This window comes from Alligator mississippiensis, chromosome 2 (genome assembly GCF_030867095.1).
Source record: "Alligator mississippiensis isolate rAllMis1 chromosome 2, rAllMis1, whole genome shotgun sequence".
NCBI classification, from domain to species: Eukaryota; Metazoa; Chordata; order Crocodylia; family Alligatoridae; genus Alligator; species Alligator mississippiensis.
Genome location: NC_081825.1, coordinates 261,156,835 through 261,181,115, shown reverse-complemented (window position 1 = coordinate 261,181,115; position 24,281 = coordinate 261,156,835). Strand labels below are relative to the sequence as shown.

The following is a 24,281-nucleotide window of genomic DNA, read 5'->3' as shown; positions in this document are numbered from 1 at the left end:
TCACCCCAAATTTTGGTATCATCAGCAAATTTGAACGGGTTGCTTTTCACCCTGTCGTCCACATCGCTGGTAAAGAAATTGAACAGTGCGGGCACAAGGACCGAGCCCTGGGGGACTCCGCTGTCCACTTCCCCCCAGGTCAAATATGACCCGTCCACCACCACCCTCCGAGTATGATCCTTCAGCCAATTTGCAATCCATCTGACTGTGTACTTAGTCAGGAGTGACAGGACTCTTTGGTAATAAATGGCTATTCCACACTCATGCCTGTGAAACAGGCAAGTAAATCAATCAAAGGTTAGAGCTGGAAAAACTCCATTAAATCCCATCCAGTCCAGGAACCATTTTCTAATGTTTTGGACATAGGGGTTTCCTTCCTTAGGAGGTACTGCTCCACCTCCAACAGCAGGTTGCACTAGCCAAGGTCAGCTGCTTCCACTTTTAGATTTAATTCTATTTTTCTAGACCTGGTTTTCCTCCTTTGGCAACCCTTAATATTCTTCCACCCCTCCCCCCACCCTCCCAACCAAAATCTCCATCTAGCTGCAGGAAGAACTAACAGTATCCCCAAGCTGCAGAAATTACTTTTTCAAAGCTTCTCCATAGCCAATGACTCCAGCTCCCCCATCTCTTAAGACCTTGCTTTGTCCTCCCCTATTCTAGCAAGGAAATGCCTATGAGCAGCTATCCAGTTACAGCAGTTCCAGTGTCAGAGAGGGGGGGGAATAGGCCCTCCCTGTTTTGTGACAAAAGACCTCTGCATTTGCAGCCAATTTCCATTAACTCACGTCTAGTTACCTAGGGTCTTTTCGATGCGAGACTGCTGCAAGGCCAGGATTAAACAGATGGGAGGTCTCAGCCCCCTATTAATGACCATAATAGAATCAAACCAATTTCCTCCATCCCTCACTCCCATACAGAGAAGGTAAAGCTGTGGCCCTGCCATAGCGAAAAACAAAACAAAAAACCAGGGAAAAATAAGGGCAAATACTTCAAAGAAGGCAGCAAGCAGAACTCAGTGCCTGAAAAAAACCTCAGTGCCTGAGAGGACAGAAGTGACGTAACTTCAACCTAACAGCTAGAGACACCCTCCACCAACAGCAGGGAAGAGGTTTAGTGAACCAGTTCCCTTGAGTGCAGAGTTCAGGCAGGAGAAAAAAAGTTTCAGGCCACAATGGCAGCAGATGTCCAGGGGAGGGCCCACCACAGAGCCCACCCTGAGGACAGCTCTCTTCTGCTCATGCTGTGAGCTGTTCCAGTACCATGGAAGCTCCACCCCAGTGCTGAACTCCTGTTCCTCTCCCCAACCCCAAACACTCCCCACCTTTTCATCACTTCCCACTTATTTCACTTAATCCGTTGAGTTAAATACTTTAATTACAAGTTCTGTGTAGAGGGTAGGAGTAATAGACCCTGCAGGCACTAGCAACCCCCTCACTCACCAATACATGTGCGTGCTATTGGACTAAAGGTATTTCCTCCCCCTTCCCCTCCACCCCCATCCCCCCATCAAACCAGCAGCTTTGGGCTAGGATACGCATTTTTTCTTGGGGACTTGGCCCTGCCCCCGACAGTCTCATGGCACAGGGCAAGCCAGGCCCTTGTACACAGGGAGTCAACAGTTTCATTCATCAATACTGGGCTGTAATCATTCAAGGACAGATGCAAGGGCTGTTTATATAATCAGAACCACTGGTAGGTAGTGGACTGAGGGATGGAGCTACCTGTGCAGGTGGTGGTCACTAGTCCTGGTAGGTATTAAAAGCCCAGGATGGACAGACATCTTGCATCAGAGAGACCAGGCTAGAATACAATGAAGCCTCAGAGGGAGGGGACAGCACAACCAGAGAGGGAACAGGAGCCCAAGTCCTAATGGGTGCCTTTAACCAAGATGGCAAGGCCCCCTGCAAGCACCACAGCATGGCTCCAATCACCAGAGCAGAACAGAAATATGATCCAAACCTGCCTAAGACAGTGTGGGGACCCCACACTGACTTGGCAGGGCAGACCAGTGGGAGATGCTGTGTCCCTGTACATTGTAAAGCAGTAACCTCTTTCCCTTCACTCTCAGTCACTTCAGCACTGAGAAGTAAAGCTGAACCAGCAGAGGGACAGTGAGGAAAGGGCAGCCTAGCACTGCCATCACCAGCAGGTTCTGTTCCCATCTGCTGGGTCAGGCTGGAGGCGATTACGTGGGTGCTGGGGGGGTGGGGGAGACTACAGAAGTGGTACTGGGAAGCTCACGATATTTGGTAGTTTGCTCTCTGTGGCAGCCCTAGCAGGTAGACAAGGAGGTAGGAGCTACACTCAAGGTTCCCTCTAAGATGCCTCCAGCCACAGGGGAGGGAGGGAGACTGGAGAGCCCCTGCCAATCCCTGAATGCCTGTTATTGCCCGTGCTGGTGCTGCGTCCCTGCCCTGCTTGGGTCGTACGGGGGTGCAGCTGCTCTAGAGATCCAGCAGCAGCACACGGGGATCCTCCACTGCTGCCTTGATCTTGCGCAGGAAAGTCACTGCCTCTCTGCCATCAATTAGCCGGTGATCGTACGTCAATGCCACAAACATCATGGGCCGCACCTCGACCTACAGAAGAGAAGTAGGGAGTGAGAGCTCTACCCTCCCTTCGCAGACTTCCAGCACAGAGGGGAAGGAAACTGCTTTTCCTGGGGCATAGCAAGGCACAGGCCTCTCCCAGAGGGGTCAGCCTAGTAGGCAGACATGGCTCAGCACTGCAATCTCTACGATAATTAAGCACTAGGCTCTGGGTGGGTCTGTACAAGACATGGGAGCATGCTGTCCCTCTGTCTCTCTAGGGACCTCAACTCTACCCTGAGATTGCAGCTGCCCTCTCCCTGCAGCATGAGCGGCACACCTGATATCCTTCCAGCAACCCCTGGATACTTCTGCTCCATCTGCTTCCCAGCTCTCCAGCCACAGGGAGAAGAGGGAAGCCATGCACCTATCCTCTGGACATCACTAGATCAGCACTGTTAGCTTCACAAGCAGGAACCCACAAAAGGTCTGAGCACCATTCTTCCCTGCAAGTCAGTACACAACAAGCTTCTGGGAGGAGGACTGCTGCCCAGCTTGCAGCTCATTTTGATACTCATTTTGAGAGGCTGCTGCTGCCAGGGTCCCTCCCACCACAGAACCCTTCACTTCTGCTCAGGTCAAACTTTCCACACAGCTGCACCTACTTTGCCTCCAACAGCAACAGGCCTGTCAACAATGGCATGCATTCCTAGTATGGCAGACTGAGGGGGGTTGATGATGGGTGTCCCAAAGAGCGACCCAAAGACTCCTCCATTACTGATAGTGAAGGTGCCGCCATCCATGTCTTCAATGGCCAGTTCATTTTTTCGGGCCTAAAACAAGAACACAATCTTAGAAAATTGCTTAGACTGAAGTCACACAGGGCAAGGGATGCAGATCTGTCAATATGTTCCCTATGTTCTCAGTCGAGACCTGTTCTCTCTGCATCCTTCTTAATGAGAGACAGATGCAGACATTTGGATGGAATTACTAGAAAACATATCCCTTTAAATTTAAGGGCTAGTGAGAGACACCTGACTTTAGGGCTAATGTTTCACCCCTGTGAAACAGGCAACTGGTTGAGAAGAGGTAACAACAAATTACAATCATCGCTAGTAGAAGAGGAGTCATTATGCAAAGGAGGCACTGAACTGCCAGCTTTCAATATGGTCACAACTGTGATCAGGTCTTGGGTACTCAGGGAGGTGGGGTCCATCTGTACATCAGCTGACTCTGAGCCAAGACTGATGCACTCAAGGGACCGATAGTCACTAACGAGAGCAGAAAATAAACAGGCTCTATCCCCATCTGCACTTACTTGCAGGGAGATCCACCATTTGTTCTGGAGATGGGATTCTCTTCCCTTAATTCAGAGAACCTGCTTTGATTGCAGGCTGGTCTAGGGAATTATGTCCCAGGAGAGGAAAATAGGCCTCAGTCTCAAAGGCAAGGGGAGCAGTGGCTCCGAGGAGTCCAAATCTGTGTTGTTTTAGAAGGGGCTGCCCATAAAGTATGATCAGAGCTAAGGCAGGTACAACACCAGAGGTGTTTAAGTCAAGCAAAAAGTTGAAGGGCCAGAGACCAATCCACATGTATCCACTCAGAAGTCCCTGCCAGAAATTAACTTCCCTCTGGAAGACTGTCAGCTTCTCGTTCCTTTCCTTTTTGTCCTCCTGGCTAAAACTATATACCCAGCACATGCCCTCCAGCCCCAACTCCATCTTTCATTACCTTCTCTCCCAACTCATTGATGGTTCGCTCAATGTCAGCAAAGTTCATAGTTTCTACATTCCTGATGACGGGGACCACGAGACCCTGTGGGGGCAGACAACCTAATTCAGAAAGTCCAATGCAGCAGTGAACACTTTACCTAAGGCTGGGGCCACCTGCTTTTGTGAAAGTAGTCACTACTCTTTGCTTACAGCATAGCAGAATGGAGAATGTAGAGACCCATCTTCTGCCAAAGGCTGGATACCCAGCAATGTAGCCCAGGGCATGAGGCAAGAAGACAAGATGCTGAGTTAAGACAGGCTGGTGGTTTAAACTAGTGACTTATGTGACAGGAGTATGGACACTTCAACCTGCCTGGATCCCAACTTTATCTTCAAAACGAGGGGGGTGAGGTGCAAAGGGGAGCCAACTTCACCTCCTGCCCTCCTGGACAGGAGAGCTGGTAACATGAGGAGAAAGGCAGGGTGCGTACTCATCTCAGATCCTGGGAGAGTCCAGAGCACCCACTGCCACTTTGCTTCCTGATCTATAAAGATGTGCTGCAACATTCTCCATCCTTTCTTTTCATACCTGGGATCTGTGGCATGCCCTGCTCAAGGACAGCTATTTCTGAAGTGACAGCATCTGGGTTTACAGAAGTAGTGATGAAGTACAGTGTGGTGAGGCAGTTTTCTGCCTTTCTCTTGCATCTGAAGGCTCATCTCTAAACATGCAGCCAGAATACAGTTTCTTCTACCTCATGGCCTGGTGGGCCCACTTCAGTGAGGCCAAGGCAGTCTGGCCTCTCCTGTTAACCCACAAGATCTGGGGTGACCTTTAATCTCTCTTCTGGGGATGAGGAGAGTGGCAAATAACATTTCCTAACCCCTACTGTCAGGCCAGGCAGTTTGGTTGGGGCACCAGAGTTTCACTGGAATAGCTAGCACACTAGAGAGCCAGGACTTAGCCATGTAGTTAACTATATCCCCCCAACAGGACCTGGGCTGCAAGCTGGGCCAGGGAAGAGAGCCCCCATTGCCTACCCTAGGAGTTGCCACAGCAACGCTGATATCCACATAGTCCCTGTACACAATCTCTTTGGTTGTGTCATCAATCACTAGGAGAGACAGGAAAGGAGTCAGTGTTACACAGAGAATCTGAGACCCAGAACTCTGCAAGCAAAATAAACCCTGCCACAGACAGATAGCAACTTGCCCATCTCTAGTTCCTATGCTTTAAAATGTAGCTCCAGCAGAGGGGTCCAACCCTTTATAGCAGCACAGAAAAGAAGGTGGCTGGAGACAAAGGGAGCTGCACAGATTTGGTGACCCTCTTATGAAACATGCTTACAAACCCGTGTGTTCCTTGGCCCACAATTCTTTGCCACATATCTCCCCAAGTGCTTGACTGCTGCCAAAGGATGACAGTCATCCCAATGGGATACAGAAGGATTGGGCCTCTGGACAAGCTAAGCGACACATATTAATACACCCTGTTCCCACTCAGTCAGTCCTGAAAGCCCAGGCTGGGATTGTGGTGAAGGGGCCCTCCTAGCACACCAGCAAGATCAGCCTTCAGCCTTCTCCAGTGACCTAACCAGGGTGGGGCAAATGGGGCAACTGCCACAGGCAACGACAGGGGGAAGGGATGAAATCACATGGCTGCTGCTGGCAGCCACATGATCACAACTGCGTGGTAACCAGAAGTCGGCAATGCTCCTGTGTCCTGGGTGCCCAGCTATGTCCCTCCACTACTGGCCTTTTCCTTCTCCATTCCTCACGTGTTTTAAAAACTCTAGAACCTTTTTATCTACCTAGGGGCTTCTGAAGCATATAGCCTGAAGCATAGTATCAGATCTCTGCATGCTACTAGGAGGGGCTGTCACTCACCTGCATTCACAACAGGCTGATCTTGCAGGGCAAAGGCTGTTGCTTTCACAAAGGCTGACATAAAGCCGAGTTTCATGTTGTGCTTCTTCAGGAAGGAGTCTCTGTGCCGGGCTCGCATCTCCTGAATGTTACTGCAAGACCCACCACAAGAACATTACCACCCCTCACTTCTGTGCTGGGAAGAGGAAGTTATTTATGTGCTACACAGCTGCCAGACTTCCTGTGTTACCCGTGGGCCAACAAATCTCCATGGGAGTCTGATAGACCTACAACAGCCCCTCTATTCACAATCTGCTGAAAAATTCTCCCAAGCTCAGTAGACAGGGTTACTTTTGGCTGTTGGAGAGTGTGTGTTAGGAATTGCCCCAGAGCCACAAATCCAATAAGACGGTGAAACAGCTCAGCTCTGCTCAATACCAAGGACACTGTCTGGAAGGGAAGCAAGAACAGGAATATACGATGTTCCAGGTCTGGTGTTGCAGAGACCACTGCTGAGCCCCTAGGGTCACAGCCCCTCTGTCTGATGTTCAGGGCAGCAGTTACAAAGGAGCTATTTGCCTTTTTGCCCAGGACTGCCTTGATATCACTGCAAGAATGGCAGACTAGGCAGCAGAGAAGACTTAAAGCGAGCAGGGCAACAGGAGCTTCAACCCTTGTGTCCTGGGACCCCAGCCAGCATCAGTGTGCCAAGTGTACTGGGACTCAGCACAGGCTTGAGGGCTGCCAGGGTGCAAGTATACAACACTGGGTCCTCCCCACCCCACCTCCCAGATGGTTATGGAGGTGAGCTAAGCAGGTAGCCCAGCATCTGTTCCACTCCATCCAGGATCAGAGAGGAGGAAACAGCCATTCCTGGTATTTTTGTTAGCTGGAATTAAGGCAAGGTGCACAAATTAAACAAAACTGCCTGGCTTTGGCTCTGCCCATTCTGGGACAATACCAGAGGTTGTGGAATTGTATAATTCTGCCCTTCCCCCCACCCTGGCTGGTGCCTTTAATGAGGCAGTTTTAGGAAGGGGAGGGGGCCCAATGGGTTTAGAATGCTTGTTTTCCTGCGCTTAACCTTGTTTAGGGCTAGGATTACGGCCCAGAGACATTAGTGCCTCCCAAGACACAAGGGCTGCAGAAATGAAGAGGAGGTTTGCTGTGAAACCTGCTCATTATAGCTTCCTCCTTTCAGACGCTGACCCCAGTAGGGAGCAAGAGGCTTCAGTGCAGACCCTTGCGAGTCGGCAGCATGGCATACGACTGGATGGGAGATCAATCCAAAACAGATTACTGGCTGCAACGAGAACCCGAGGCCAGCGTAAAGCGACACCTCGATGAGCCTCTGAGAGGAGATAAAGCTGCAGCACTTCCCCTCCAATCAAGACTATTTTGCCAACCTTATTGTTCCGAGACCCAAATATTTACATGTTTTGTCTTAAGGAGCAGAGTAGGATTTCACAGAGCAATTTGATTTGGGCACAATTTCCCTTAATGCACTGTAACATAAGCTGACCACCCTCCAAACCCATTAGTGCACTCAGTCAGTCCATGCAAGCCCTTGAGCCTAGAGACCCTCACAAAAGCAGAGCACAGGGATGGGGGAGGGTTGTTAGACCATCTTAGAAACCTGTGCTGTAAGACAGCCAGAACCATATCATTGTGCAGGGCTCAGTTGGGGGAGGAGGATGGGGGGTGGTATCTAGGCCTGGAGGATGAGCTACCTCATGGACACCACCTGCAGTCAAACAATCACACATCCCTGCCTCCAAGGTAGGCACCTGGAGGGTGAAAACAGAGCTGATGCTGCCTTCAAAATTTCACGACAAGCAAGAACATAAGCTGTTCTAGCTTTTACTGCTATATATCACCAGGTCCCCAACCAAGAACAGCTCTGAAGAACAGACACAATAAAAGTTCTCTATATTGGAGCCTAAGGACTTTTAGCAAGCTATGCACACCTCATGATGGGACAGTAGGATGGCCATGCCTCAAGGGAATTGCACAGATGGGCATGGTTTTGTTACAATGTGCCTGAGCTGCATGGACTTTCTTGCCCAGCTGTGCACTGGGGGCAGGCCCCAACCTGTTTGGGCAGAGGAAAGGGCATGGTCCTCACCTCATATCAATTTCATTAAAGGTGGTCAGCATGGCACAAGTGTTCTGAGCCTCTTTCAGGCGCTGAGCAATGCGCTGACGCATCCTGTTCATTTTCACCTGAAATCAAAGAGACCGTGAGCAAAAGCAGCCTTAGGTTTGGCAGGGAGGACAGAACGAGGGCACTGTGGCTTTCCTGTGCCTGCTAAGTGTAGCAGCCTGTGCTGTGGGCCAAGCTGCCCAAGTGCTGAAGGAAACAACAGGCCTGGAAAGCTGCTGCAAGCTCACTAGAGGCTTCTCAGATCAGGAAATGGTTTGGTTGAAAAACAAAACACTGAAGCGTGTCAAAGGCAGGAGGTGGGTCAGAACCAAACCCCACTTGCAGCTCTGCTGAAGGGAAAGTTCCGAAAGCTGGGCAACGACTGGGCTAGCGTGAGAATAGTCAACTGCTAGGAAAGCCACAGACCAACAATGCTCTTGGGACTGAAATTATTGTGTGGGCTGCTCACCCACATTCCCTTGAGGTTTGGCACCAGTGGACCTGGCTGCAGCAGCCGCACCAGCTTCACTGCTAAGGACTCCTGGATAGCACAAGCAAGCACCCACACTCAGCCATCACCTAGGAGTGAGACACCACATTCTGTCTTCCTGTCCTAGAGCCTGTTCTTCCCTGGGAGCTGCAAGCAGGCTCTTCCCGAGTCCCACTCCTTTATGTGCACAGGCTACATGGAGCACTTGGGTTGTAAAGTTTGTCCACCCACAACAGTCACTGCCTGATTTGTAGGAACAGTCTCCCAATGTACTGGGGTGTAAGCATGTCCAGACTATACTTTATCACTAAGCAATGAAAGCCATTCCAACAGCCGGGTCCCCTGAAGCTTACCCTATGCTCCGATCTGGCACCTTTGCTGGGTCCTGGTTCCACAGCAGGAGCTGCAGTCGGCTTCACTGAAGAAACTGAGACCAAAGAAAATGTGTCAAAGGAATCTGAAGAACAGGTCCTGGCCTATGACAGCTTGATGGAGGCCCTTTGTTCAGTGAGACATGTAGAAGCAAGCCTCGGACTGCTACTGAGGGGAGGTCAGGCGTTGAGCTGAACTAGAAGTCTCATGCTTGGTACATACAGGGCATTAAGGAAGAGAAACCTCTAACTCTACTTCTAAGGTTGGTTTACTGCATTTTAGTTTTCTTCCCTCTTCCACAGGAAGGTAAGGCATACACTAGGAAAGCTGGAGGGGCTGTAGTCTCACCCGGCTTGCTCTCAATGGGCTGGGTTGAAACAGGTGGCACTGGTGGCATTGCAGTAGGGATTGGTGCTGCAGGAGGAGCAACAGCAGCTGCCACAGGTTCAGGTGCAGGGGCTGCAGCAGCAGAAGGGGCTGCTGCTGGTGTGGCCTTGGCAGGAGCAGCTGAAAGACAGGGAGGAATAATGCTTATAAGCGCAAGTTACATGCTGCAACAGCTGAAAGTCTCCATCTCAGGGATCCCCATCCCAGCAAGCTCTCCTCTTCAATGCCCAGCCTAATGGAAAATATCCACATCTATCCTTTGGACTCTCCAAGTGCATTTCAGTAGCACAGAGATGTCCCTGTCAGTCAGTGATACCTGGGGCACAGGGTGAAGCCAAGGCCTCACACATTTAGCTCCCATCCACCAAGGGCAGGCTGTTCCATGGTTTAGTTGTGTTTTTTTATCCTACCCAGATTTGCTTCTTGTACCCTACTTGAATGCTCTGGGCCTTGTTTAAAGATTGGAGGGGGAGGTGACAGAAATACCACTAGGCCCGGAGAATGGAAAAGAAACAATCTGTACTTTATATCCCAGGTCTCCCCCCAACACCAACTCGTGCGCACACATCACAAGAGACTCCCTACACCACAGAGACTCCCTAATCCTGGGTCCTCTCTCTCCATTCTCATTGCTTTATTTCCACTCTCCCCTGCTGGAAGAGACAAGGCAGTTGAGAGAACAACCACTGCATTGTGCAGCACCTTGTTACATTTCAACAGGGACTGCTATACAGTCTTACACTCTTCCTTTGAATGCCAGAGGCGAAGGTATAAATAAGCTCCTACCAAGGAGGCAAGAGGATTTTAAATGCTCTACTCTGTCTCTAGTAGAAGACTGGGGAGAACAGGAAACCCTACCTAATTACATGACCCCTGACATACCTCCAGTTTTCCTGAGTTTGAATAGAGGGGTCCCTCCTTCTACTTTCCCACCATCAGGTACCAGAAGAGCCTCAATCACACCAGCTGCTGGGGCTGGGACCTGCACCGATGTCTGCAGGAAAGAAACAAACAACCTCCCCTTTGACCACTGGAAGCAGAACAGATATTTAAGCAGAAGACCATCTCCTTTCATGGGAGAGAGACAGCATGTGGAGATGCGTCTCAGGCCCCTTTGAAGGTGGGCACCCTCCCCACCCCCAAGTATTTCAAGCTGTTAGAAGCAGCCTGATCCTTCTGCTCAGCTCCAAAGGCACAGCACAGAACAGAGCTGGAACACAAGAAGCTGCCTCCCTACCAATGACACAGGAAACACAGCTCCCACAGACACAGAGAAAGGCAAGATTACTTGATTTCTTTCCGCAGTGTTCTGCAGAGACTGCCAGCTTTGGAACAGAGCTCCAGAGAGAAGGCCTCTGGGATGCTCCAGAAGAGGGGAATAGATAAATCAGGATGGAACACTCCTACCTTGTCTGTTTCAATCTCACACACCACTTCGTCTTCTGTCACTGTGTCTCCAACAGCTGAACAATATAAGAACCACTGTGAGCATAGAGCTGTGCTCTGACCCCATTCCTAACCCACAGCAGTCTCCCAGTAGCCCAGGATTTATATACCCTAGACCTGGGTAAGGCTAAAGAAGCCTGGTTTACATTATATAGCTCTGCCAGTGGAATTGTGTGTTCACCTCACAGCTGCTTTGCAGAAGCAACCCCCTTCTTTCTGCTTGCAGAGTAAAAGGAGAATGCAGCCACCCAGCAAAGGGCATGTGTAGAGACATTCATGCTTTCTGATGTTTGCTGTGGTCCCATAAGCAGCTGATGCCTTTCCAGGGTGCACTTCACCCCTGCCACCACAGCTGCTATGGTGAAGCCACGTGGATATGAAATCGCTGACAGCTTCTGTGGCAACTGTAGCCAGACAGAGGTGCACCAACAGTTCATGCTGCTTGTAGAAGTGTTGTCAGCATGCAGCTGCGTCATGCTCTCAGTCTTAGGGATGTTAAGCAGCAGGACTTCAGCCAACTAGCTCTAACCTGTTCCTAGGACTGCACAATAAAGTGTAGAAAACCAAACCACTAATGGTGTCAAAAACCCAAGAGGAGGGCCACTTCTTACCTTTTTCCCACCTGACATCTCCCTCTGTGACTGACTCTGCAAATGCTGGAGTGTTCACTGTAACCACATCGTTCCCTGTGGGAGAGACATGGATGGAGTGACAAACACAAATGCTGCCCACTAGGATTCCCTAGAACTGGTAATCAAGAGGAGTCAGATGAAGCCAGGAAGCTGGCCAACATGTCTGACAGTCAGGCATAGCAGCAAGCTGCTCCCAGCAGACAGGAAGTTACACAGTTCTACAGGGTAGATTTGATTTAAATCAAGACTTAAATCACAATTTAAATCAATGGTCAGGAAGCTTCAATTTACTCATTGTTTTCTACAAAAAGCACATTCTTGTTTGATAAAACCTTAATACATATTATTCACAACTCAAGAAATAAATGTAGATTTCATTTTTAGAAGGTACATACTATATATTTTAAAACAGTGATTTATTTTGATATTTTTCAGATTAATTTTGAGCTACATAAGAAAACTGAATTATGATTTGGTTGTTTTATTTACCAAAGCTAACTGAAGCACATGTTTGTGAAATCACTGGAAGGTGAACCAACTCTAATTCACTAGATTAATCATGGCTATTTGGGGGATATTGCCACGCCATATTAGGACATCAAATGAGCGCTGCAGTCATATGTTATGAGCTTGGGGCTTTTTTCACTTTCTTCTAGATTTCATCTCATCTTTGATTTCTTTTCTCTTACAGTCTGGCAAGCCTGCTGCCATGATAGGTTTTCCCTTCTATCAAACTCCCTCACTAGATCTCAAATCAATGGAGAGACTATACTTAGAAACGTATCCCTCATGACTTCTGGAATCTTCTGCTCCAAGTGTTTCTCTTTTGTTTCTATTGCCCCTCCCTCCCTGCATTTATATCCAGACTCCTCCTCCTTGCCCAGATCTACTCCACCCCCACCAGTCCTCTTATTCATTTAACTTCTTGAAGCTTTGCACTTTTAGAGAGAGGTAAGGGCTTGACTCTGTACACAAACTTCCAGAGAGACAACAGGGCTGATGGGTAGGTAAACAGGCCTGTTATCTCTCATCTCTTTCTTGTGCAACTGGAGTTACAGCTAGCAAGAGATGTGAAGGGTAACAAGAAGGGTTTCTAGAAGTATGTCACTAGCAAGGGGGGATCACAGAAAGTGACTGGGGGAGGCAACCTTGTAACAGAGAATGCAGGAAAGGCTGAAGTGGCTCAATGCCTTTTTTGCCTCAATTTTTACAGGCAAGGTCCACTCCCAGACTATTGCACTGGGCAGCACAGTTAGGGCTGCTCAACTCCTCCCCGCAGTGGTAAAAGAATAGGTTAGGGACTACAGAGAAAAGATGGACATGTATGGGTCCCTGGGGCCGATGGGATGTACCTGAGGGTGCGGAGGGAGTTGGCTATGTGATTGCAGAGCCGTTGGCCATCATCTTTGAAAACTCATGACAATTAGTAAGGGTGCACCAATAGAGAATTTAGGGGCCGATATGACTCCTTAAAAATCTGCTATCTGTATTGGCCGATCCCAATAGGCAGCCAGACAGCATGGAGAGCAGCGTCCTGCTGGTAAGTTTGTTGTGGGGGAAGGAGCAAGGAAAGGGGTGTGGGGGCAGATCAAGGTCCCTGCAATGAGGGAGTGGGACTGGGGCAGGGACAGACACTGCACAATGGGGGTGGAGTATAGGACAGAGCCATGAGCGGTTCCAGCCACTGCGCACACCCCAGAAGGGCAGGTGGGGGCGTGTGACCCCAGATCTGCACACAGGGCAAGGGCAGACTGCTGCTGCAGGCTGGGGCAGCACTGGGCTTTCCTGGCTGGGGGCTGGGTCAGACTGCACTTGGGATGGCGGCACTGGGAATGGGTCATGGGGTGGGGGGGGCTGCAGCTACCCCAAAATTTACTGTGGTCCCCTTAAGATCTCCTCCCAGTGCTACCACCACCCTTCCCAAGCACAGCCCAAGCCCAACCCCTGCTGGGAAGTACCTGACACCAGCGCCGGGCCCAGCCCAAGCCTACGCCCACAGCAGCAGCCTGCCCTCTCCCTGCATGCAGATTCAGGGGCACATGCCCCCCTCATGCCCTCCTGGGGTGCACACAGTGGCAGAAGCTGTCCCCCCCACCACACAAGCTGCTTGTGGCTCCATCCTGTGCCCCACCCTGTCTGTGCAGTGCCTGCCTCTGCCCCAGCCTCACTCCCTCCCTCACTGCTGGGGCCTCGATCTGCTCCCCCATGCCCCATCCCTCACAACAGACTTACCAGCCAAACCTGGCTGCTCTTCACGCTGTGGGGCTGTGCTCCTGGCTGCCTGTGCGCTGCGCTGCGGTTGCACACATGCATGGGGGATTTACCAGTGACATTATTGGTCACATCAGGCAAAAAAAAGCCAATTCACTCAATTTTCTTTATATCGGTGCCAATCCAATGTGTAGATGTGTACCTCTAGCAATCAGGAGAGGTCCCAGATGATTGGAAAAGGGCAAACATAGTGCCCATATTAAGAAAGGGAAAAAGGAGGATCCAGGGAACTACAGACCAGTCAGCCTCACCTCAGTCCCTAGCAAAATCATGGAGCAGATCCTCAAGGAATCCATTTCTAAGCACTTGCGAGGACAAAAAGGTGATTAGGAACCATCAGCATGGATTCACCAGGAGCAAGTCATGCTTGACCAACCTGATTGCCTTCTATAATGAGATGACTGGCTCTGTGGATGCGGGGAGACCAGTCAATGTAGCATACTTTGATTTTAGCAAGGCTTTTAATACCATCTCCCACAACATTCTCCCAGGCAAGCTAAGGAAGTACGGGCTAGATGAACGGACTGTAAGGTGGATAGAAAACTGTCTGGAGCACTGGGCTCAAAGAGTAGTAATCAATGGCTCAATATGTAGCTGGCAGCCGGTATCAAGTTGAGTGCCCCAAGGGTCAGTCCTGGGGCCAGTTTTGTTCAATATCTTCATCAACGACCTAGAACATGGCATAGAGTGCACCCTCAGCAAGTTTGCAGATGACACCGAGCTGGGGTGGGGGGAGGGGAAGAAATAGTAGATTTGCTATAGGGTAGCGCTAGTGACCTAGACAAATTGGAGGATTGAGCCAAAAGGAATCACATGAGCTTCAACAAGGACAAGTGCAAAGTCCTGCAATTAGGACGGAACAATCCCATGCACTGGTACAGGCTGGGGCTGACTGGCTGGGCAGTGGCTCTGCAAGGAAGGACCTTGGGGTTACAGTGGACAATAAGCTTTTCAACAGCTTTTTAATTATTCCCCTCTCTTCAGCACTGGTGATGCCACATCTGGAGTTCTGCAGCTACGTAAGAAAACTGTTCAGTTTTGGGCCCCCCACTACAGAAAGGATGTGGACAAACTGGAAAGAGTTCAGTGGAGGGCAACAAAAATGGTGAGGGGGCTGGGGAACATGACTTATGAGAAAAGACAGAGGGATCTGGGTTTATTTATTTTAGAGAACAGGAGACTGAGATGGGACTTCAACTACCTGAAGGAAGGTTTGAAAGAGGATGGAGCTAGACTGTTCTCAGCAGTGGCAGATGACAAAACAAGGAACAATGATCTCAAGTTGCAGCAAGGGAAGTTTAGATTAGATAGTAGGAAGAATTTTGTCACTAGGGGGGTAGTAAAAACACTGGAACAGGTTACCCAGGGAGGTGGTGGGAGTTCCATCCATGGAGGTCTTCAAAACCTGGCTAAACAAAGCTTTGGCTGGGGTGATCTAGTTGTGGATGGTCCTGCTTTGAGTAGGGGGTTGGACCAGATGACCTCCTGAGGTCCCTTCCAACCCTAACTTTCTATGATTCTCTTGCCATATACTGGTGGTAACAAGGATTTTATCTCTGGAGACACAAATCCACAGTTCGAAAACTAAACCTCAGCCTCACACAGATTCATAGATGTTAGGGCCAGAAGAGACCCCCATAGATCAACAAGTCCGACCCCCTGCATAGCCAGGAAAGAGTGCTGGGTTCAGATGACCCCAGCCAGATGCCTATCTAACCTCCTCTTGAAGACCCCCAAGGTAGGGGAGAGCACCACCTCCCTTGGCAGCCCATTCCAGATTTTGGCCACTCTAACTGTGAAGAAGTTCTTCCTAATGTCCAGTCTACATCTGTTCTCTGCTAGCTTATGGCCATTATTTCTTGTGACCCCCAGGGGCGCCTTGGTGAGCAGAGCCTCACCAATTCCCTTCTGTGCCCCCAAGATGAATTTATAGGCAGCCACAAGGTCGCCTCCCAACCTTCTCTTGCGGCGGCTGAAGAGGTCCAGGTGCCCTAGTCTCTCCTCATAGGGCTTGCCCTGCGAGCCCTTAACCATATGAGTGGCCTTTCTCTGGCCCCTCTCCAGGTTATCCACATCCCTCTTGAAGTGTGGCACCCAAAACTGCACGCAGCATTCCAACTGCGGTCTGACCAGCGCCGGATAGAGGGGAAGTATCACCTCCTTGGTTCTGTTTGTCATGCATCTGCTGATGCATGATAAAGTGCAGTTAGCTTTGCTGATGACTTCATCACACTGACGGCTCATGTTCATCTTAGACTCCACTAGGACTCCGAGATCCCTTTCCACTTCCGTGCTACCGAGCAGGTCATTTCCTAGGCAGTAGGTGTGCTAGACATTTTTCCTCCCTAGGTGCAGCACTTTGCATTTCTCCTTGTTAAATTGCATTCTATTTAGTAAAGATCTAAACAACAGATGTTATTGTTTTCTGCCCATTAAATTAGTAAAGATTAAAAAAAACCCAAAACCTCTACCCAATGGGATCTTCTAGACTGAGCACTGAGTCCCATTGGGTAGAGTATTTTTTTTTAAATCTTTACTAATCTGTAGAGGAGCCTCTGGGAACCCTATAAGATTGGGCCCATAATATAGTCCGTTGCCTGTTGTGACCTATTCATAAAACTGTTCTAAAAAGGCTATGTGAAAATATTGTCTCAAATAGTGTATCATTAGAAGTTATAATCCTTATTCCTTGATGACATCTTTGATCTTTAACATATCCTAAATTAAAACTATCTTAATATAGGGTTTTTTAAAAAAAACATCTTAACAAAGAAAGTGATTAAATTAAAAAAATCCAATTTAAATAAAAAAATCTGATTTTGTATTTATTATTTTTTTAAATAGTTGATTTTTATCCACCTTGCAATCCTACCACCACCCAACACCAGACCACCACTGATACATGCCAGTAAGGGAGAGCACAGCAGTTAATCCCAGTGGTTCCCAACACATAGCTACTTACTACATGCAGCAGTGGTTCTGAAGTAACGGACAGCGAAGATACTTGAGTTGTTTGCACTGGAGAAAGAGAGAGAACACATAAGGGAATAAATTTGCTCTCTGTGGGTAGCCAACCCACATCTCCCATATAAACTGGACCAGGCACAGACTCTACACTGGCTTGTAAAACTGGTTTGAAGGTTGTTCAGCTGCCAGATGATGCATATACACTAAAGCCAAGGGTCACTTTCAAGCTAGTCTATGTGGTATAGATCTTATGGAGGTACCCAAAGGGAATTCAACAGCCAACTATACTTGGAGAACTCAGCAGCATTCTTCATAACACCCTGTAGTTCCTGGACCACAAAAGCTGGGGTGCCCATATTTCGCTGAAGCCAGTTCTGAGCATCATAAGGATTTAATGACAACAAAGCAGACACCACTAGGTATCAAGGCTAAAGCAGCTCCTCCCTCTGACATGCTGCGGCAGACCTCCACTTTCCCATGGATACTTACACAAACTTCCTACTGTTGGCGCAAGCCAGCCCCTGGCCTCGAGGAACACCTGCAAGGTAGAAACCATTTAAACGAAAAACCTTGTTACCCTCTAAACTACCCAGTCACACCCAGCAGGATAACAAGAGCATATACAGTTGGAAACAACTCAGATAAATGTTTCCAAGCATGTTTCCAAGGAACACCTTCCCCTGCCACACCAGCCCCTTGGGATACAGATCTTTTAAAAAGGAAAGACACAAACCAGCAGCTTCCCCAAAGCCAGAAAAATAAGCAAAGTCAATTAAAGAGAAAAATAAAGCCAAACCAAATTTCCCAACATAGTAACCTGCTGGTATGACCACTGCTTGGGGCTGTTACAGTCTCAAACAGTCCAGTATTAGCAGCAAAAAGTTTCAAATTAGGACACAGCAAGGACCCATTTACTTCCAAGACACTCTCACAGGAAACCCAGGAGCAGCAATAATAGGAAAGGAAACAAATACCATTCCAGCAGTGCAGCAGCATTCCCAAGGAAGCTGCTTTCTGAAATATTTACTGGAAGAGAAATGTGTTCCCTTCCAAAAAACTCCTCAATAATACGCAGTACCAGAAGGCCCTGCTATGCTCATGTTCTCTGATTTGACCCTGGAGACTAGGTGACTTATCCAAATTAAAATTTTGCCCTTTGCCTTTTCAGGGGTTCTGGGCAAGTTTCCAGCTTGATCTTCAATTAGAGAGGCTAGGTATAAGAGTCTGACAACATACAGACTTCCTTAGAGATACACAAGCTCAGGAGGAAGAACCATTTCCAGCTAGGCAATGCTTAAGGAGGTGGATTAAATTTACCCACTGAAGCAGAAAACAAAATTTACTCTCACTAAGCAAATGTCTCCACAGAAATATGCAGCTGGTTTTCCTTCCAATTTAATTTTTAACCTATTGTTTCTTTACCAATTAGCTTTATGGAGGCTTGTCTTCAATTACTCCAGTTTATTGTGACCATCAAATCTGATTAGTTTGTCTTGCTTTGACTATTGTTTGAAATGAAAAACAAAATACAAGTTAATTCCAAGTACAAGACTCACCAGACAGAGAGCATCTTGCCAGAGTGCAGTTTCCCTGTCAGAGAGAAGAGGGACTATCAGCATTGCAAACAACAGGCAGAACCAGCTCCAGAGGGGATTCTGCCATCTCCCATACTCCAGGCTTTGGCCTAGATTAGGAAGTGGAAGGCAGTGTTCACAGGCCTCTATTTCAAGCATATTGCTTCATTGCACAACACAATCTGCAAGGCAGAGGAAGTGGCGAAAGACTTTCAGGTCCCCTTTTCCATCCCCACCCCTCTACTCCAACACTCTTTACCACAGAAAAGCACCTTGGAAGCAAGTGAATTAAACTCTGATCCCTGGCTTTACTTGCAGCTCCTGCTGCTGTGGGAGGGGAATGCCGATATAAAAAGAACACAAGGGACAGTTTTCTGAAAGCCCCACTCACCTTGAGTTTGTCACTGTGCAAGAAGGCCAAGGGTAGTTAGGTTAGGACTGTTGGAAGCAGTAGTTCCACACTGGAGCTGTTGAGTCCCACAGCCTCTGCAGCTCCAATTTGCAGTGTCAATTTTACTTAAAGGCAATTTGGGGGTTTAAAAGAACTGTTGAATGAAAACCTGGCTCTAGTGAAGTCAGTGCAAGACTCCTATTGACTTCAATGGGGCAGAATTTCACCTTTTCTGACCTTCATCTTAATCCTCAAAGTCAAGAGAAGGTTTATAACTCAGTCCAACACTTCAAACCAAAAGCAAAATTTGAGACAGTTATACCAGATCCTCCATCTCACAGGTATCTTACACAACACCTTTTGACCTGGAGGAGCACCAAACAGTTGTAAAAAGTAATATGCTACTCAACACTGCAATAACTCTTTCTGGAGTGGAACATGTTATTTGGCAATTCAAAGTATCACTGTACACGAGTCAATACAGGAAGAAAAAACAATCCTACTTTGGTTAAATCTCAACTTCTGAGGAAAGAGCCTGTATATACAACTTGCCTTCACTTTCAGCCAGAACTAAGAGCTCAGCTGTAGCTGGTATCTTGGACTTATTTGTGAAACACATTGTGTATGTGCTTCTGAAAATTCATGTACATCAGACAAAGGGAACTGTTAGGGATGATGCTAAAGACAGTGCAGGGACACACTATTTAGAATATGGAATGTACACAAAACATTTGACTTTGTGAAAAACTGGAGGAACACAAGGAAACTCAATTTAGGGTTCTGGAGCTCTACTGACTGCGCCTTTTGGGCACTAAAACTCCCAAATGATTTACAGCCACATGTCCTCTGGTTCTTTAGCTATTCATTCAATTGTACAGTAGGGAGCTAATTTCACTTAGCCTTCTGATGCTTTTTTTAGGGTACTTTGTAAAGAGGCAGGGGAAATCCTAGCATACCAGACATCATCTTGCTGGGGAAACAGGATATGCTGTACTAGTTTCTGGAAGGAAAACAGGCTGATATGTTTGTTTGTGGAGCCCCCGCACTGCTAGGATGTGGCTCACTCTGGGAAGCCAACTAATAATGAACGTCTGGGGAAAAATAAACCCACAGAAAAAGCACTTCCTATGGGAGCACAGTCTCTGTGGAGTGCTATAAATCTAAGAGCTGGCATACCAAGAGACTGTTTCATGTAGTCAGACAACCCCAGGGTTGAGAAACTAAAGCCTTACATGAGAGGAAGGTAGAAGAGAAAGCTCTCCTACGTAGTCACACAGTAGAGGAAGGCACAAATAAGATGGTGAGGGTCTCTAAACATATTACTAGCCCTTCCCAGTTTATTTTTAGCATGCAGGAAATGGCACTCATATACATAGCCTTGGTAGAGGAGATGGCAAACATCCCACTTACAGAGCATATCTGCTTATGACCACATCTCTTCCTGGGGACATCTGGCATTAAACCTCAGGAAGTGGTGTGGTTAAGGACCTTCACAGGCTGAAGAAGCAGCAACAGCAGCAGCAGTTTCAGGTCCAGTATGCCAACATGAGCATACTTTAAGAACCATCCTTAACATGGAAAAAGTAGCAACTGACAAAAATTGACCAATACCTCCCTAGAGTTCATTATCAACCTACTACTCCTCCCCCTGCCTCCCATGATTTCTCAAGAGTGTTCAAACATGCTGGAACCAGCCCAAGGTCAAAGTGACCCTAATGCACAGCCTCCAATCTCTACCTGCTTGGGAACTGTCACTCCTTGAAGCACGTTTGAAATCATTCTCTATGGAGACATAACTCCTGAGGTGGGCATGGGCATACTGTCATCATTTGCGAATTTCTACTTCAACCCTAGAAACATAGAATTATAGAAAATTAGGGTCGGAAGGGACCTCAGGTGGTCATCTCATCTAGTCCAACCCCGTGCTCAAAGCAGGACCATCCCAACTAGATCATTCCAGTCAAGGCTTTGTTGGAAACATGGGGCAGTTTGAATAAGAAGATTGAGAGAAGAGAAACATTCAGCATGTAAATTAGTTTTGCAGTCAACAAGTGATGCAGATAATCTAAGGGCTGGACATCATAGGCACTGACATGATGGGGTAGTGATAGGGTGAAGGAACACTAGGGCAAATCAGCCCTGTGGGAAGGGCCAGACTTTGGACTGCTTAGAACAGAAGTCACTGCATTGATAGCCAGGTCCTGAATAACCCACTGCTGCACAAGAGACTCAGTGTATTCATACACCTCATTGGTTTGTACAGCCTGTTTTTTATATGTAACATTGGGTAGGAAAAAAAGACAGGAGTCAGATAGGACTGAGGCAGTAGAGCCAAAGAGATAGAGAACACTGTTAGTTTGCTAGCATGGTAACATCCTTAGCTCCCTTTGATTGCTTCCACTCACTAAACAAATTATACATTAACTTTTCCCTGCCTAGTGAAATCCAAAGGCCTCACTGTCATCCTCCTGCTGTCAACTACATGCCCCTTTTGAAGAGCATCTTGTCTGCAGACTTCTGAAGTCCTACCTGTGCAACCACTTCCTCAGTGGTTGCCTCTCCTAGTCCAAATCGCAAATGTCAGTCCTGTCCTCTTCTGCCCACACACTCACCACTGATGCTCTCCCATGATTCCTAGTTTGATGACTCACAACTCTCTTCCTCCAGGACAGAGTTCTTGAGTTTTAATTCTCTTCTTCATATATGTCATAGCATCATAGTATCATAGTATTTAGGGTTGGAAGGGACCTAAACAGATCATCAGGTCCAAACCCCTGCCCTGGGCAGGAACGGGTGCCAGGATCACATCACCCCAGCCAAATATCTGTCCAGCCTCCTCTTGAAGACCTCCAAGGTAGGACAGAGCACTACCTCACCTGGGAGTCCATTCCAGATCCTGGCAGCCCTAACTGTAAAGTAATGTCTCCTGATGTCCAGCCTGAACAATTTGCTCTAGCAATTTGTGGCTGTTATTCCTAGTAACCCCCAGTAGTGCCTGGGGGAACAGAGCCTCCCCCAGTTTCCACTGGTCCCCCCTGGTGAGTTTGTAAACAGCCACCAGATCCCCCCTCAGCCTTCTCCTGTGGAGGCTGAATAGGTTCAGGCCCTTTAGCCAATCTTCGTAGCGCCTGCCCCGCTACCTCTTGACCATGCGAGTGTCAAAACCCAAGCTTCCCCCTTTCTCCATTCCTGCTGACTTTGCTACCCTCCCAGCTGCCCAAAGCCACAACTCTGAAGTTCACATGCTTGACCTGTTTTCACATCCCGGTATTTCTTTCTCAACCACCTCCAGAAATATCCTCACTTATCATACTTCTTCCCCACTCTCAAAACTCATCATCCATGTTCCAATTCTCTTGTCTAGACCTCTATGACTAGGGTTACCATACATCCTGGATTGGTTGGGACAGTCCCAGATTTCATAGGTTGTCCTGGGTTGGAGAAAATTGAAGTGAAAGTCCTAGATTGGCAGGAACCTGCTTGCATGTGCCCAGCTCCTGATTGATTATTGATTGAGCAAAAGACTGCTCACAGCCCAGCAGAGTTCAGACTACGGAGCAGCTCACTGGCTGGGCTCTCTAGAGAAAACTGAAGCAAAACTCCCAGACTGGTGTGAACCCACCCGCATGTGCCCAGCTTCTGACCGACTCTACTTGGCAAAAGACTCATGGCTTGCAGCTCAATGGATTCAGGACTAGGGAGCAGCCTTCCAGGTGAAGGCGGGGGCTTCTGAGGGGTCCCTCTGCCCTCCCGGCTGCTGGGGACCCATGTTTGGGGGGCGGGGGGATGGCTCTGGGCTCTGTCCTGGGATTGCAGCCCCAGCCTGCTGGGAGGCATTGTGCAGCTGCGCAGCATGGGCTTATGGAGCCCAGGGGGTGCCCCCAGCTGGGTCCAGCCTCTGCAAGAAGGGGATAAAGGCCAAAGGTGGGCTTCCACACCATCCTGCCCAGCCCTGCTCCTGGGAGCCTTGAGGCTGAAGTGGGGGGGGGGGGGTTACACCCCCTATCCCAGACTTCCTTACCCTGTCCATAAAATTATCATGGTCACCCTATCTGTGACCACCTCTCCTTGAACTCCCTACCTGCCTGTCTCTTCCCATTCTGTTATATTCAACATGACAACCAAAATTATCTTCCTAGCCCAATGCATCTCCCTGCATGTAATCAACTGACTTACAGTCTCATTTTATGTACAGTAAAAATACTTTATGCTTGTTCTTCTGGTTTTCACTTCTCTACCTGGGGTCCTACCCACCACTCTGAAGGGTGCATACCAATAAAAAGATACTTAAGAAACTCTTTGATTTTAATATTTTTAAAATATAAGCCTGTCTGAAATTAATTTTGCAAGTTGTGACCACCCACATATTAAGGCCTACACTTATGTTTATCTATTAAAAGAATTTAAGTTGCTTAAAACATCTGAATAGCACATGGCGACTACTGAAGTTGCACCAAGAAACCAAGGACTGGGTGGAAATCACTGCTGAAGCAGGTGGAGGTGGAGTCTGTTAAATAAACCAGTTTGACAGCAAGAGCTGCTTCTGCAGGTGCAGAGAATGCTTTCGTTCCCAAGCAAAGTCAATTCAAGGACTAGCTCGTTTTGAATTGGAAAAAAAATGTTGGGAGATGAGCAGACAGTAAAACAGCCCCTTTGCCAAGCTGTGGGCACCAAGTAATTGACAGGTCAAGATCAACTAGCTCTAAAAATCTTGAGAAACAGGATGCTGCTGCTCCAGCAGCTGCCAGCGCAGCTGGCAGTGCAGCAGGGAGTGAGTCCAGTACAACGAGAACTAGCCTTTGCACTGCTCCAGGCCGGGAAAACTTTAAACACAACTTTTTTCTGGGCGGAGGTGCAGCAGGAGCTTCCCCTGCCCACCCGGCTCCGCTGCCTCCGGCCCCTTCTAGCTCCCGCCTGTTCTTCCAACCCGGTGCCGGGCCAGGCCGCACAAGCCGAGGCCGGTCCAACGCCCGAGCGCGCGCTGCGGCTCCTCGTGTCGCGCCAGTGCCCAGCGCAGCCGCGTTGTGCTGAACACGGACCCGGCGGACAACCCGACCCGCTGCCGGCTACCAACACAGGTGCGGCGAGGCCGCGACCAGGCCTCAGGACCCCGACCCGGCCCCGGCCGCCCGGGCGGCTCCTCCCGTCCTCAGGCCCAGTCCCAGTCCCGGCCCTCCTGCCCCCCGCTACGGGGAAGCGCTACGTGCCAGGGCGGCAGGAGCCCTTGCGAGGTGGGGCGGGGCGCTGTGTCCCTCCCGCCCACCCGAGGGTCTCTGGTGGCGGCACCGCCCCCACCCCAGTGCCCTTGACAGGACTATGCCGTGCCGTGCCGTGCCGTGCCGTGGCGTGGCTTGGCTCGGCTCGGCTCGTCCCGCCCGTACCTGCCGCAGGGCATTGAGCGCCCGGCTCAGACAGCGGGACCGGGACAGCAGCGGCAACATCGCGGCGGCGGCGGCGACGTGAAGGCGAACACCGGAAACAGGCCCCGGGCAGGCCGGA

The 24,281-nt window shown here is 49.0% G+C and overlaps 1 protein-coding gene across 2 annotated transcripts; it reads right to left on the bottom strand.

The window, feature by feature from the left end:
- Positions 1-1,359: 1,359 nt before the first annotated feature.
- DLST (dihydrolipoamide S-succinyltransferase) lies at positions 1,360-24,246 on the bottom strand. 2 transcript variants are annotated; one of them, XM_019497125.2, is made up of 16 exons: positions 24,164-24,240; positions 20,520-20,632; positions 18,374-18,407; positions 17,307-17,355; positions 16,813-16,868; positions 11,559-11,633; positions 10,909-10,964; positions 10,384-10,495; positions 9,463-9,621; positions 9,096-9,169; positions 8,235-8,332; positions 6,131-6,261; positions 5,285-5,358; positions 4,263-4,346; positions 3,197-3,364; positions 1,360-2,582 (listed from the first exon to the last, which is right to left on the bottom strand). In XM_019497125.2, exons 2-16 carry the CDS (start codon positions 20,559-20,561, stop codon positions 2,448-2,450), a joined length of 1,347 nt encoding a protein of 448 aa, XP_019352670.1. In that variant the 5' UTR covers positions 20,562-20,632; positions 24,164-24,240; the 3' UTR covers positions 1,360-2,447. The 2 variants fall into 2 exon arrangements, with proteins under 2 accessions (XP_019352670.1, XP_014466810.3); XM_014611324.3 differs by lacking the exon at positions 20,520-20,632 and having other exon boundaries at positions 24,164-24,246.
- Positions 24,247-24,281: the final 35 nt, after the last annotated feature.

What these genes read in the sequence shown, in the direction of transcription:
- DLST (XM_014611324.3), bottom strand. Translation starts at nt 24,223, where the DNA reads ATGTTGCCGCTGCTGTCCCGGTCCCGCTGTCTGAGCCGGGCGCTCAAT. An exon ending in CGCTCAATGCCCTGCGGCAG is followed by an intron (nt 18,408 to 24,163) that starts GTACGGGCGGGA and finishes TCTCTCTGACAG; the next exon opens with GGAAACTGCACTCTGGCAAG. An exon ending in GGCAAGATGCTCTCTGTCTG is followed by an intron (nt 17,356 to 18,373) that starts GTGAGTCTTGTA and finishes TCTACCTTGCAG; the next exon opens with GTGTTCCTCGAGGCCAGGGG.